Source organism: Hyperolius riggenbachi, chromosome 6, assembly GCF_040937935.1.
Source record: "Hyperolius riggenbachi isolate aHypRig1 chromosome 6, aHypRig1.pri, whole genome shotgun sequence".
Classification (NCBI taxonomy): domain Eukaryota; kingdom Metazoa; phylum Chordata; class Amphibia; order Anura; family Hyperoliidae; genus Hyperolius; species Hyperolius riggenbachi.
In genome coordinates, this window is record NC_090651.1 from 4,011,124 (window position 1) to 4,026,903 (window position 15,780).

The 15,780-nt window shown below is 47.4% G+C and overlaps 1 protein-coding gene across 6 annotated transcripts in view; it reads left to right on the top strand.

Annotated features, from left to right (window-relative positions):
* The window catches only part of MTOR (mechanistic target of rapamycin kinase), a 347,943-nt gene that overhangs the window by 238,651 nt on the left and 93,512 nt on the right, over positions 1-15,780 (top strand). For all 6 annotated transcript variants that reach the window (XM_068238758.1, XM_068238761.1, XM_068238762.1 and 3 more), the window contains 2 exons: positions 2,769-2,869; positions 5,944-6,059. In XM_068238758.1, coding sequence (XP_068094859.1) covers positions 2,769-2,869; positions 5,944-6,059 — 217 coding nt within the window. The remainder of the gene's footprint in view (positions 1-2,768; positions 2,870-5,943; positions 6,060-15,780) is intronic.

A 15,780-nucleotide genomic window follows, 5' to 3' on the forward strand; every position in this document is an offset into this window, starting at 1 on the left:
GTGCGACCAGTCTGCTCCAAAGAATCTAAGTGAGAACGGGATTCCCTCACATGCCCGATACTGTGAGTATGAGTATTGCAGCCCTCACTTGTGTCAACCTTTCACATACACCAAATGATGTATGGAAATACTCTACAATATGGGGCTGCTGGGAACTCTGTGCCTTTCTCTGGAACGGTCTGTGGACTCCTCCAGATGCTTCTTGCCCACAAACGGCTGGCTGTTCTTGCAGTGTGGTGCACATGGCAGGGGCCCCAAGCTCTGTCACCGCCCAGGACCCCCAAACCCACATGCGACACCTAGAGGGGGAGTGCAGATGAGCCCCAGTGCTGCCACCACCAGGCGATTCACCCACACTGCCTCTATATATGCTGAATGCAACACACACAAGAAGCAAATGCTTCTGTCACAGGCGCCCTGGTGGCCAGACCACAAATTGCCTTCCAATCGGTTTTAGCACACAGACCATGCAAACTGTGGTCGCAATCGGTGCACGGAAGTTGACTGAATTTGGGCAGCAGCCCAACCAGAAGGGAGCCTGTGAGGTTACGGTACTTACAAAATACACTTTATTTCAGGGTATCTGCCACCACCACTGGTATGGGCCAGTGGACCCTACTGACTGACTGACTGACTGACTGATCCTGCAAATAAAAACGGGTTAAACACTCTATTCTGTCTCACTAACAACAACAGTAGCGTCTCTTCAGAAGTCTGGGTTCAGTTTGTGTGGCTGAGTAGCAGGGTAGCGGAACAGTGAACGACTTTGATAAAGTCTTTATTCACGTGCAATATAAATAATTAATATATACAGAAAATTATTAAAATCAACAATTATTGAACATTAATAGCCAGTATGAAATAAAAAAGGAGAAAAATACTTAGGGTTTGTGGAAATATATCCGTTCTGGGAAAACTTGTAGAGTTCTTTTTGTTCAGTTTCAGCAAAGTTCAAAGTCCAAACAAAATGGCTACCACTTGTTGCTCAAAGTGGTAGCAGCTTTCAAGAAGGTGGAAAATGGAGGAATGAGGGCCCGCCTGCCAGCCATGTGCTTTTGATGAAGCTGGTTTGGGGGTGTGGCAATGCCGGCCCCCTCTGAATTACCCACCAATGACAGTTCATTCCCTCTGAGAGATTTTAGGTTTAAACTTATAAAATGCCGTAACTCACAAACGATACAAGTCATATTTAGGTGGATAACAGATTCATACTTATCGGGAAATACAGATTAATATGACATCAGACATGGCTAGTGCAGCACACCCAGTACTTGAGAAGGGTCATACCTCAATAACCGGACAGACTATCACAATGAATTTCATATCAGTACGATTGCCAGATTTTGCCGAATTAGACTATATGAATTTTACAGCTGTGCGATGTACAGTTGCCATATAATCGACCAGAAACCATACATCATATGCATTCAGATGGCCCGTGGTCGGTGCCGGATAGTCTGGGTGAAAGCAGGTTGTGAATAAACTCCCTGCTGGGAGTAGCTTCCTTGCTCTCCCTGTATGAAAAGGCTCACCAAACGGAGGTAATTAAAAATACACCTTCTCCGGGATACAGGCCTGGCCCAAGCTAATTAACACATCAAAAGACATCCTGCCTCTAAGTACTGCTAGCCCAGATTGACTGCAGATGCTCCTACACAACCAATCTAGATTCTAGCGCGTCACTGGCAATCGGTGCAATAAACCGATTGCGATTGCATTCTCGTTTCTCACGGCTGTTCCGTGGCACTCCCTCCCAGCCAGCAATCCACAGAGAAGTGTTCTATCAGTTCAGTATCTACAGAAGGAAGAACGCAGAACTTCTGTGAGCAGGAAGTGGTTCTCATAGCTTTGTTTTCAGTTATAGTTTTTTTTTGTTTTGTTTTGTTTTTTATAACATTCCATCATTCTCTAATATGTGCAGTTTATACACTACTCTGCATTATAAATGATTTCACAGAGCAGGCTAATGACCCTTTTGAACTTTCCTCTGCAAAAAAAAACTAAATACAGTGACACACGCTTAAGATAATAAGCTTCAGAAGACAGAGCTCTCTGCTTGGAGAGATCAGTGAAGCTCTTTTGCATAGATAACTGGAGTTTCTTAACTCTTCCTGTACTGGAAACAATATGAGACCCCTATCTCTGCTCCTAATGTTTTATTTCTTAGCTGTACTACACATACAAATCATACACATCATAATCATAATCAAATCATGGGCAGCACGGTGGCGTAGTGGTTAGCTCTCTCGCCTTGCAGCACTGGGTCCCTGGTTCGAATCCCAGCCAGGGCACTATCTGCAAAGAGTTTGTATGTTCTCTCCGTGTCTGCGTGGGTTTCCTCCGGGCACTCCGGTTTCCTCCCACATTCCAAAACACATACGGATAAGTTAATTGGCTCCCCCTAAAAAAAAAAAAAATTGGCCCTAGACTTACACTACACTACTTACACTACATAATATAGACATATGGCAATGGTAGGGATTAGATTGTGAGCTCCTTTGAGGGACAGTTAGTGACAAGGTATATATACACACTGTACAGCGCTGCGTAATATGTCGGCGCTATATAAATACTAAATAATAATAAAAAAATAATAATAAGTTTTATTTTCTCTTCAGATTCCCTTTAATGATAAGCTCAACCTTCTTGTATTCAGTCTGTGCTCCTATATGAAATGTTTTCTCTAGGAATAGGAGAAATGTTTAGTCCAGCAGATGATTGGAATTGACAGCGTTAGTCACTGGTTTTTCCTCATGTCGCCCTCACAGGGGTCAGCTCCACCAGCAGTGCTGCGAGAATTGGACTAACGTCAATGAGGACGCCCGTGCCAAGATGGCGAGGATGGCGGCGGCCGCAGCGTGGGGATTAGGTAAGTGTGTCTGCACAATTACTGTCATCATGTGTGAACAGCTGTCCTAATGACAAAATGCCGTGTGAGCAAATACAAACCGCAAGTAATTACTGAGCGATTCCTAGAAGGCGCCGCCGCCTCTGGATACACAAACGTTTTATCCCCGCCGTTTAATCACCGCCGCATCAGACAAGTTTACCAATCACAGAACAAGAATTATGGATGAAACTGATCACTTTGTGTGGTTGAGGACGTCACATGATCTGCGGCATCCAATCAGAGGCCCCTCCGCTCACATTTATCACGCAGGGCTTTCGCCGATTGCCTGACGACGTTGTTATTCAGTATATAGTTAGATGAAAGGCGCGCGCTCTGAATCCATTACTCAGCTCAGTGTGCAAAGTGTCACATTCCTGCCCCGCTCCCCACTAATTGCTGCGGATTTCCTGAATGAATTCAGTGCGGTTTACGCCCGCAGTCCTCGAGGTGTGGAAGGAAACATTCAGCGGTGGCCACAGGCAACGCAAGGCTCAGCAATACGTGACAAACGCCCGCAGCTGTCACCGCTCTCTGCAGAAGAAGTGGGATGTGGGTGTCAAAAACACCCTCTAGTAAAAAGATACAGGAGACAAGAGTGAGAGCCCAATGGTGTAGTATGTCAAAAACAAAACAATTGAACGTAATAAAAGTAAGACACTACTCACAAAGGTGGGTTGCAGGGGGGCAACCGACCACAGGAAGCAGGTGGAGACAACAAACCCGACTCCACTCGGGGTGGTCCCTAGGGACCTGGATGCGGTCGCTCTCCTTGGTAAAAGAAAGGGGACAGATATCCACCATGGTCGAAGCCACGTGTGGTCTGTACCCACCCCTCAGACGGGTGAGGTAAGGGGGTATGATTGCACAATAAGGGTATAAGAGGCGCCCTGGTGTAATAAAAGCATCTAAAAGCAGTTTAAAAACGGGAAATAAATTTGAGGTGGCTTACCTCAGTGATGAAAAAATCTTTGTATTTTACAAAGGTTTTTATTAGTAGCAGAGGCAACGCGTTTCGCGGGTCAGAGCCCGCTTCCTCAGCCCAATAACAGTGCCAAACTAAATGACAGATTCAGCAAAGGGAGCCTTTTCGTCACTGAGGTAAGCTACCTCAAATTTATTTCCCGTTTTTAAACTGCTTTTACATGCTTTTATTACACCAGGGCGCCTCTTATACCCTTACTCTGCAGAAGAAAGACTAGAAACATTTCATGAAATCTGAGGACCGTAGCGAGACATCAAGCCTCTCACACATGCTGTCTCTCCGTCTGTCACACCTCACATCCTGCCTAGAGAGGAAGTGGACACGTCTCTACGACAGGAAATACAGGAAACCTCTGTCTTGTTATTTCTTACATTAATTTTTATGGATAACTATTATGAAACTGGTAGTCACAGTATTAGGCTAAAAAGGGGAAAATGAAGAAATTAATTTTGGAGAAGACTGAGTCCTTTGTGGAAAATAAAGTCCTTAGTAAAAGTCAATGTATGTAGGTAGGAGAACCAGCTTAGCAGCTATCCCCTCAGGACTCTTTTCAGAAATTGGGAGATCAAAATGGCCGCAATCCCTTTTGAGAAATCTGGTTTGGGAGGCATCCCGCCTGAGTCTTGCCTCCTGCTCAAGTTGGTCATGAATGTATTGTCCTTCCATATTTTGGACCCGCATACACGAGATTAATGCTTTGGCACAACATGCACCCCCACCCACCCCATAGATTTTACAAAATAAATACTGGACCTGGTATTTTTGCCGCTCTGGTGTGACGTTTTTTGTGGGGGGTTTTTCTTATTATTTTTTTTTGTTTTATTTTTGTTTGTTTTTTTACTACAACTCAACGCAAAACACAGTTCATCAGAAAAGCATATTATTTAGTGGGCTGTGTGCAAAATGAAATCACAATTTCTAAAAACCTCTTCTGACTAACAAATATAAAAAAAAAAAGTTTTTCAATATGCCCTTACATTAACATCTCCGCCCATCTCATCACAGCTCTCTGTGATTCTGTGAATATATAGAACAGGAAAGAAGAGCCAGCAGGGGGCAGGTTTGTGCTTTAAAATTACATCAGAGAAGACAGACTCAGCTATAATGATTCCTGAGCAAAGCCAGACTGAATCCCTCAGTCAGGGATTTTATCAGGGCTGATAACAAGCAGGCTGAGCAGTGAACGATGAAACAGAGAGCAGGGTAGGTGTTTTCTCTAATGTTCCAACTGATATATATGGTAAAATACATGAGGGTGCTTCGTCTCTGGTTTACTTTAATAGCATATTCATGATCCATGGAAAATCTGCAACATTTTGATACCAAACACTTATTCCCCTGTATGAAATATGAAAATAAACTAATGTTATAACCAACGTTTGCTCATATTTACTCCCATGGTGCAAGGTGTCTGCATGACAGGCACGACGCCCAGAATTCGGGAAATATTTTTTATAGCGATGCAAATGATTGGTTAGCATATGTAATGTTTTATGTTTTATTCTGTAAACACAGCTAGTTCCTTGTGTGGCTTTCCAGACAAGAATCTGGGTATATAATCTTTTTGGGTGTAGCAGCTATGTGCTAATTGGGGACGCCCTGTTCCTAGGACTCCAGAAGACTTGTGACATGTAGATGACTTTCTAAGACCATCTGCCCTGTTGGGATGCAAAGCCCGCTCTACCCAATCAGTAATAGAGGGTCCCTTCTAGAAGGAGAAGGCCGAGTTGGGACTTGTCAGAGACTGATGGCCATGCTGGGCTCTCAGTCTTTGGGGAGGTGTGACCACAAAGGGCATGAGGAGTTCCAGACATCCTTGTGTTTGCTTCTGGGGCATAAAGAGATAATTTACATATTCAGTAGCGGTGCATTGTGGGTAACCACAGATGTTCACTCTAAGCTGAATTGTTGTAAATTCCTTCTGTTTTAAGCAGGCAAATCACACTTAGAATTGCTTTTTAGTAGGAGGGCTTTTCGGTCTCTATAAATTCCCTATGCTTTCCTTGTGGTTTTGGTTCACTCCAAGCTGCTTGGTTACTGTGTAGTAATACTATTGTCTATCCTCTTACAGAGCAGTGGGACAGTATGGAGGAGTACACGTGCCTCATCCCTCGGGACACCCATGACGGAGCTTTCTATAGAGCGGTGCTGGCTCTTCATCAGGACCTCTTTTCTCTCGCCCAGCAGGTAGAGTACCCCGGTACACAGAGGGGGGGGGGGTTGTTACGCCTCCTAGAAGTTGTTACATCACCAGAGTCAGGTCACTTATTACTTCCTCCTTGTATTGCAGTGCCCCTGCTGAGCTAATCACGTGACTCTCCTCAGATCTCCTCACACTAGAGTCTGATGACTTAGAACTTCCTCCTTGTATTGCAGTGCACCTGCTGAGCTAATCACGTGACTCTCCTCAGATCTCACACTAGAGTCTGATGACTTAGAACCTCCTCCTTGTATTGCAGTGCACCTGCTGAGCTAGTCACGTGACTCTCCTCAGATCTCCTCACACTAGAGTCTGATGACTTAGTACTTCCTCCATGTATGGCAGTGCACCTGCTGAGCTAATCACGTGACTCTCCTCAGATCTCCTCACACTAGAGTCTGATGACTTTGTACTTCCTCCTTGTATTGCAGTGCACCTGCTGAGCTAATCACGTGACTCTCCTCAGATCTCCTCACACTAGAGTCTGATGACTTAGAACTTCCTCCTTGTGTTGCAGTGCACCTGCTGAGCTAGTCACGTGACTCTCCTCAGATCTCCTCACACTAGAGTCTGATGACTTAGAACTTCCTCCTTGTATTGCAGTGCACCTGCTGAGCTAGTCACGTGACTCTCCTCAGATCTCCTCACACTAGAGTCTGAGGACTTAGAACTTCCTCCTTGTATTGCAGTGCACCTGCTGAGCTAGTCACGTGACTCTCCTCAGATCTCCTCACACTAGAGTATGATGACTTAGTACTGCCTCCTTGTATTGCAGTGCACCTGCTGAGCTAGTCACGTGACTCTCCTCAGATCTCCTCACACTAGAGTCTGATGGCTTAGAACCTCCTCCTTGTATTGCAGTGCACCTGCTGAGCTAGTCACGTGACTCTCCTCAGATCTCCACACACTAGAATCTGATGACTTAGAACTTCCTCCTTGTATTGCAGTGCACCTGCTGAGCTAGTCACGTGACTCTCCTCAGATTTACGCAGGCCCCTCACACTAGAGTCTGATCACTTAGAACTTCTTCCTTGTATTGCAGTGCACCTGCTGAGCTAGTCACGTGACTCTCCTCAGATCTCTTCACACTAGAGTCTGATGACTTAGAACCTCCTCCTTGTATTGCAGTGCACCTGCTGAGCTAGTCACGTGACTCTCCTCAGATCTCACACTAGACTCTGATGACTTAGAACTTCTTCCTTGTATTGCAGTGCACCTGCTGAGCTAGTCACGTGACTCTCCTCAGATCTCCTCACACTAGAGTCTGATGACTTAGAACTTCCTCCTTGGATTGCAGTGCACCTGCTGAGCTAGTCACGTGACTCTCCTCAGATCTCCTCACACTAGAGTCTGATGACTTAGAACTTCCTCCTTGTATTGCAGTGCACCTGCTGAGCTAGTCACGTGACTCTCCTCAGATTTACGCAGGCCCCTCACACTAGAGTCTGATGACTTAGAACCTCCTCCTTGTATTGCAGTGCACCTGCTGAGCTAGTCACGTGACTCTCCTCAGATCTCTTCACACTAGAGTCTAATGACTTAGAACCTCCTCCTTGTATTGCAGTGCACCTGCTGAGCTAGTCACGTGACTCTCCTCAGATCTCCTCACACTAGAGTCTGATGACTTAGAACTTCCTCCTTGGATTGCAGTGCACCTGTTGAGCTAGTCACGTGACTCTCCTCAGATCTCCTCACACTAGAGTCTGATGACTTAGAACTTCTTCCTTGTATTGCAGTGCACCTGCTGAGCTAGTTACGTGACTCTCCTCAGATCTCCTCACACTAGTCTGATGACTTAGAACTTCCTCCTTGTGTTGCAGTGCACCTGCTGAGCTAATCACGTGACTCTCCTCAGATCTCCTCACACTAGAGTCTGATGACTTAGAACTTCCTCCTTGTGTTGCAGTGCACCTGCTGAGCTAGTCACGTGACTCTCCTCAGATCTCCTCACACTAGAGTCTGATGACTTAGAACTTCCTCCTTGTATTGCAGTGCACCTGCTGAGCTAGTCACGTGACTCTCCTCAGATCTCCTCACACTAGAGTCTGAGGACTTAGAACTTCCTCCTTGTATTGCAGTGCACCTGCTGAGCTAGTCACGTGACTCTCCTCAGATCTCCTCACACTAGAGTATGATGACTTAGTACTGCCTCCTTGTATTGCAGTGCACCTGCTGAGCTAGTCACGTGACTCTCCTCAGATCTCCTCACACTAGAGTCTGATGGCTTAGAACCTCCTCCTTGTATTGCAGTGCACCTGCTGAGCTAGTCACGTGACTCTCCTCAGATCTCCACACACTAGAATCTGATGACTTAGAACTTCCTCCTTGTATTGCAGTGCACCTGCTGAGCTAGTCACGTGACTCTCCTCAGATTTACGCAGGCCCCTCACACTAGAGTCTGATGACTTAGAACTTCTTCCTTGTATTGCAGTGCACCTGCTGAGCTAGTCACGTGACTCTCCTCAGATCTCTTCACACTAGAGTCTGATGACTTAGAACCTCCTCCTTGTATTGCAGTGCACCTGCTGAGCTAGTCACGTGACTCTCCTCAGATCTCACACTAGAGTCTGATGACTTAGAACTTCTTCCTTGTATTGCAGTGCACCTGCTGAGCTAGTCACGTGACTCTCCTCAGATCTCCTCACACTAGAGTCTGATGACTTAGAACTTCCTCCTTGGATTGCAGTGCACCTGCTGAGCTAGTCACGTGACTCTCCTCAGATCTCCTCACACTAGAGTCTGATGACTTAGAACTTCCTCCTTGTATTGCAGTGCACCTGCTGAGCTAGTCACGTGACTCTCCTCAGATTTACGCAGGCCCCTCACACTAGAGTCTGATGACTTAGAACCTCCTCCTTGTATTGCAGTGCACCTGCTGAGCTAGTCACGTGACTCTCCTCAGATCTCTTCACACTAGAGTCTGATGACTTAGAACTTCCTCCTTGTATTGCAGTGCACCTGCTGAGCTAATCACGTGACTCTCCTCAGATCTCCTCAGGCCCCTCACACTAGAGTCTGAGGACTTAGAACTTCCTCCTTGTATTGCAGTGCACCTGCTGAGCTAATCACGTGACTCTCCTTAGATCTCCTCAGGCCCCTCACACTAGAGTCTGATGACTTAGAACCTCCTCCTTGTATTGCAGTGCACCTGCTGAGATAGTCACGTGAATCTCCTCAGATCTCTTCACACTAGAGTCTGATGACTTAGAACTTCCTCCTTGGATTGCAGTGCACCTGTTGAGCTAGTCACGTGACTCTCCTCAGATCTCCTCACACTAGAGTCTGATGACTTAGAACTTCTTCCTTGTATTGCAGTGCACCTGCTGAGCTAGTTACGTGACTCTCCTCAGATCTCCTCACACTAGTCTGATGACTTAGAACTTCCTCCTTGTATGGGAGTGCACCTGCTGAGCTAGTCACGTGACTCTCCTCAGATCTCCTCGCACTAGAGTCTGATGACTTAGAACCTCCTCCTTGTATTGCAGTGCACCTGCTGAGATAGTCACGTGAATCTCCTCAGATCTCTTCACACTAGAGTCTGATGACTTAGAACCTCCTCCTTGTATTGCAGTGCACCTGCTGAGCTAGTCACGTGACTCTCCTCAGATCTCCTCACACTAGAGTCTGATGACTTAGAACTTCCTCCTTGGATTGCAGTGCACCTGCTGAGCTAATCACGTGACTCTCCTCAGATCTCCTCACACTAGAGTCTGATGACTTAGAACTTCCTCCTTGGATTGCAGTGCACCTGCTGAGCTAATCAAGTGACTCTCCTCAGATCTCCTCAGGCCCCTCACACTAGAGTCTGATGACTTAGAACTTCCTCCTTGTATTGCAGTGCACCTGCTGAGCTAATCACGTGACTCTCCTCAGATCTCCTCAGGCCCCTCACACTAGAGTCTGAGGACTTAGAACTTCCTCCTTGTATTGCAGTGCACCTGCTGAGCTAATCACGTGACTCTCCTTAGATCTCCTCAGGCCCCTCACACTAGAGTCTGATGACTTAGAACCTCCTCCTTGTATTGCAGTGCACCTGCTGAGCTAGTCACGTGACTCTCCTCAGATCTCCTCACACTAGAATCTGATGACTTAGAACTTCCTCCTTGTATTGCAGTGCACCTGCTGAGCTAGTCACGTGACTCTCCTCAGATTTACGCAGGCCCCTCACACTAGAGTCTGATGACTTAGAACTTCTTCCTTGTATTGCAGTGCACCTGCTGAGCTAGTCACGTGACTCTCCTCAGATCTCTTCACACTAGAGTCTGATGACTTAGAACCTCCTCCTTGTATTGCAGTGCACCTGCTGAGCTAGTCACGTGACTCTCCTCAGATCTCACACTAGAGTCTGATGACTTAGAACTTCTTCCTTGTATTGCAGTGCACCTGCTGAGCTAGTCACGTGACTCTCCTCAGATCTCCTCACACTAGAGTCTGATGACTTAGAACTTCCTCCTTGTATTGCAGTGCACCTGCTGAGCTAGTCACGTGACTCTCCTCAGATTTACGCAGGCCCCTCACACTAGAGTCTGATGACTTAGAACCTCCTCCTTGTATTGCAGTGCACCTGCTGAGCTAGTCACGTGACTCTCCTCAGATCTCTTCACACTAGAGTCTGAAGACTTAGAACCTCCTCCTTGTATTGCAGTGCACCTGCTGAGCTAGTCACGTGACTCTCCTCACACTAGAGTCTGATGACTTAGAACTTCCTCCTTGGATTGCAGTGCACCTGCTGAGCTAGTCACGTGACTCTCCTCGGATCTCACACTAGAGTCTGATGACTTAGAACCTCCTCCTTGTATTGCAGTGCACCTGCTGAGCTAGTCACCTGACTCTCCTCAGATCTCCTCACACTAGAGTCTGATGACTTAGAACCTCCTCCTTGTATTGCAGTGCACCTGCTGAGCTAGTCACGTGACTCTCCTCAGATCTCTTCACACTAGAGTCTGATGACTTAGAACCTCCTCCTTGGATTGCAGTGCACCTGCTGAGCTAGTCACGTGACTCTCCTCGGATCTCACACTAGAGTCTGATGACTTAGAACCTCCTCCTTGGATTGCAGTGCACCTGCTGAGCTAGTCACGTGACTCTCCTCGGATCTCACACTAGAGTCTGATGACTTAGAACCTCCTCCTTGTATTGCAGTGCACCTGCTGAGCTAGTCACCTGACTCTCCTCAGATCTCCTCACACTAGAGTCTGATGACTTAGAACCTCCTCCTTGTATTGCAGTGCACCTGCTGAGCTAGTCACGTGACTCTCCTCAGATCTCTTCACACTAGAGTCTGATGACTTAGAACCTCCTCCTTGTATTGCAGTGCACCTGCTGAGCTAGTCACGTGACTCTCCTCAGATCTCACACTAGAGTCTGATGACTTAGAACTTCTTCCTTGTATTGCAGTGCACCTGCTGAGCTAGTCACGTGACTCTCCTCAGATCTCCTCACACTAGAGTCTGATGACTTAGAACTTCCTCCTTGGATTGCAGTGCACCTGCTGAGCTAGTCACGTGACTCTCCTCAGATCTCCTCACACTAGAGTCTGATGACTTAGAACTTCCTCCTTGTATTGCAGTGCACCTGCTGAGCTAGTCACGTGACTCTCCTCAGATTTACGCAGGCCCCTCACACTAGAGTCTGATGACTTAGAACCTCCTCCTTGTATTGCAGTGCACCTGCTGAGCTAGTCACGTGACTCTCCTCAGATCTCTTCACACTAGAGTCTGATGACTTAGAACCTCCTCCTTGTATTGCAGTGCACCTGCTGAGCTAGTCACGTGACTCTCCTCAGATCTCCTCACACTAGAGTCTGATGACTTAGAACTTCTTCCTTGTATTGCAGTGCACCTGCTGAGCTAGTTACGTGACTCTCCTCAGATCTCCTCACACTAGTCTGATGACTTAGAACTTCCTCCTTGTATGGGAGTGCACCTGCTGAGCTAGTCACGTGACTCTCCTCAGATCTCCTCGCACTAGAGTCTGATGACTTAGAACCTCCTCCTTGTATTGCAGTGCACCTGCTGAGATAGTCACGTGAATCTCCTCAGATCTCTTCACACTAGAGTCTGATGACTTAGAACCTCCTCCTTGTATTGCAGTGCACCTGCTGAGCTAGTCACGTGACTCTCCTCAGATCTCCTCACACTAGAGTCTGATGACTTAGAACTTCCTCCTTGGATTGCAGTGCACCTGCTGAGCTAATCACGTGACTCTCCTCAGATCTCCTCACGCTAGAGTCTGATGACTTAGAACTTCCTCCTTGGATTGCAGTGCACCTGCTGAGCTAATCAAGTGACTCTCCTCAGATCTCCTCAGGCCCCTCACACTAGAGTCTGATGACTTAGAACTTCCTCCTTGTATTGCAGTGCACCTGCTGAGCTAATCACGTGACTCTCCTCAGATCTCCTCAGGCCCCTCACACTAGAGTCTGAGGACTTAGAACTTCCTCCTTGTATTGCAGTGCACCTGCTGAGCTAATCACGTGACTCTCCTTAGATCTCCTCAGGCCCCTCACACTAGAGTCTGATGACTTAGAACCTCCTCCTTGTATTGCAGTGCACCTGCTGAGCTAGTCACGTGACTCTCCTCAGATCTCCTCACACTAGAATCTGATGACTTAGAACTTCCTCCTTGTATTGCAGTGCACCTGCTGAGCTAGTCACGTGACTCTCCTCAGATTTACGCAGGCCCCTCACACTAGAGTCTGATGACTTAGAACTTCTTCCTTGTATTGCAGTGCACCTGCTGAGCTAGTCACGTGACTCTCCTCAGATCTCTTCACACTAGAGTCTGATGACTTAGAACCTCCTCCTTGTATTGCAGTGCACCTGCTGAGCTAGTCACGTGACTCTCCTCAGATCTCACACTAGAGTCTGATGACTTAGAACTTCTTCCTTGTATTGCAGTGCACCTGCTGAGCTAGTCACGTGACTCTCCTCAGATTTACGCAGGCCCCTCACACTAGAGTCTGATGACTTAGAACCTCCTCCTTGTATTGCAGTGCACCTGCTGAGCTAGTCACGTGACTCTCCTCAGATCTCTTCACACTAGAGTCTGAAGACTTAGAACCTCCTCCTTGTATTGCAGTGCACCTGCTGAGCTAGTCACGTGACTCTCCTCACACTAGAGTCTGATGACTTAGAACTTCCTCCTTGGATTGCAGTGCACCTGCTGAGCTAGTCACGTGACTCTCCTCGGATCTCACACTAGAGTCTGATGACTTAGAACCTCCTCCTTGTATTGCAGTGCACCTGCTGAGCTAGTCACCTGACTCTCCTCAGATCTCCTCACACTAGAGTCTGATGACTTAGAACCTCCTCCTTGTATTGCAGTGCACCTGCTGAGCTAGTCACGTGACTCTCCTCAGATCTCACACTAGAGTCTGATGACTTAGAACTTCTTCCTTGTATTGCAGTGCACCTGCTGAGCTAGTTACGTGACTCTCCTCAGATCTCCTCACACTAGTCTGATGACTTAGAACTTCCTCCTTGTATGGGAGTGCACCTGCTGAGCTAGTCACGTGACTCTCCTCAGATCTCCTCACACTAGAGTCTGATGACTTAGAACCTCCTCCTTGTATTGCAGTGCACCTGCTGAGCTAGTCACGTGACTCTCCTCAGATCTCCTCACACTAGAGTCTGATGACTTAGAACTTCCTCCTTGTATTGCAGTGCACCTGCTGAGCTAATCACGTGACTCCTCAGATCTCGGCAGGTTCCTCACACTAGAGTCTGATGACTTATTACTTCCTCCTTGTATTGCAGTGCACCTGCTGAGCTAGTCACGTGAATCTCCTCAGATCTCTTCACACTAGAGTCTGATGACTTAGAACCTCCTCCTTGTATGGGAGTGCACCTGCTGAGCTAGTCACGTGACTCTCCTCAGATCTCCTCACACTAGAGTCTGATGACTTAGAACTTCCTCCTTGGATTGCAGTGCACCTGCTGAGCTAATCACGTGACTCTCCTCAGATCTCCTCACACTAGAGTCTGAGGACTTAGAACTTCCTCCTTGTATTGCAGTGCACCTGCTGAGCTAGTCACGTGACTCTCCTCAGATCTCCTCAGGCCCCTCACACTAGAGTCTGAGGACTTAGAACTTCCTCCTTGTATTGCAGTGCACCTGCTGAGCTAATCACGTGACTCTCCTCAGATCTCCTCAGGCCCCTCACACTAGAGTCTGATGACTTAGAACTTCCTCCTTGTATTGCAGTGCACCTGCTGAGCTAATCACGTGACTCTCCTCAGATCTCCTCACACTAGAGTCTGAGGACTTAGAACTTCCTCCTTGTATTGCAGTGCACCTGCTGAGCTAGTCACGTGACTCTCCTCAGATCTCCTCACACTAGAGTCTGATGACTTAGTACTTCCTCCTTGTATTGCAGTGCACCTGCTGAGCTAGTCACGTGACTCTCCTCAGATCTCCTCACACTAGAGTCTGATGACTTAGAACTTCCTCCTTGTATGGGAGTGCACCTGCTGAGCTAGTCACGTGACTCTCCTCAGATCTCCTCACACTACAGTCTGATGACTTAGAACCTCCTCCTTGTATTGCAGTGCACCTGCTGAGCTAGTCACGTGACTCTCCTCAGATCTCCTCAGGCCCCTCACACTAGAGTCTGAGGACTTAGAACTTCCTCCTTGTATTGCAGTGCACCTGCTGAGCTAGTCACGTGACTCTCCTCAGATCTCACACTAGAGTCTGATGACTTAGAACTTCTTCCTTGTATTGCAGTGCACCTGCTGAGCTAGTCACGTGACTCTCCTCAGATCTCACACTAGAGTCTGATGACTTAGAACCTCCTCCTTGTATTGCAGTGCACCTGCTGAGCTAGTCACGTGAATCTCCTCAGATCTCTTCACACTAGAGTCTGATGACTTAGAACCTCCTCCTTGTATTGCAGTGCACATGCTGAGCTAGTCACGTGACTCTCCTCAGATCTCCTCACACTAGAGTCTGATGACTTAGAACTTCCTCCTTGGATTGCAGTGCACCTGCTGAGCTAATCACGTGACTCTCCTCAGATCTCCTCAGGCCCCTCACACTAGAGTCTGAGGACTTAGAACTTCCTCCTTGTATTGCAGTGCACCTGCTGAGCTAATCACGTGACTCTCCTCAGATCTCCTCAGGCCCCTCACACTAGAGTCTGATGACTTAGAACTTCCTCCTTGTATTGCAGTGCACCTGCTGAGCTAATCACGTGACTCTCCTCAGATCTCCTCACACTAGAGTCTGAGGACTTAGAACTTCCTCCTTGTATTGCAGTGCACCTGCTGAGCTAGTCACGTGACTCTCCTCAGATCTCCTCACACTAGAGTCTGATGACTTAGTACTTCCTCCTTGTATTGCAGTGCACCTGCTGAGCTAGTCACGTGACTCTCCTCACACTAGAGTCTGATGACTTAGAACCTCCTCCTTGTATTGCAGTGCACCTGCTGAGCTAGTCACGTGACTCTCCTCAGATCTCACACTAGAGTCTGATGACTTAGAACTTCTTCCTTGTATTGCAGTGCACCTGCTGAGCTAGTCACGTGACTCTCCTCAGATCTCCTCACACTAGAGTCTGATGACTTAGTACTTCCTCCTTGTATTGCAGTGCACCTGCTGAGCTAGTCACGTGACTCTCCTCAGATCTCCTCACACTAGAGTCTGATGACTTAGAACTTCCTCCTTGTTTTGCAGTGCACCTGCTGAGCTAATCACGTGACTCTCCTC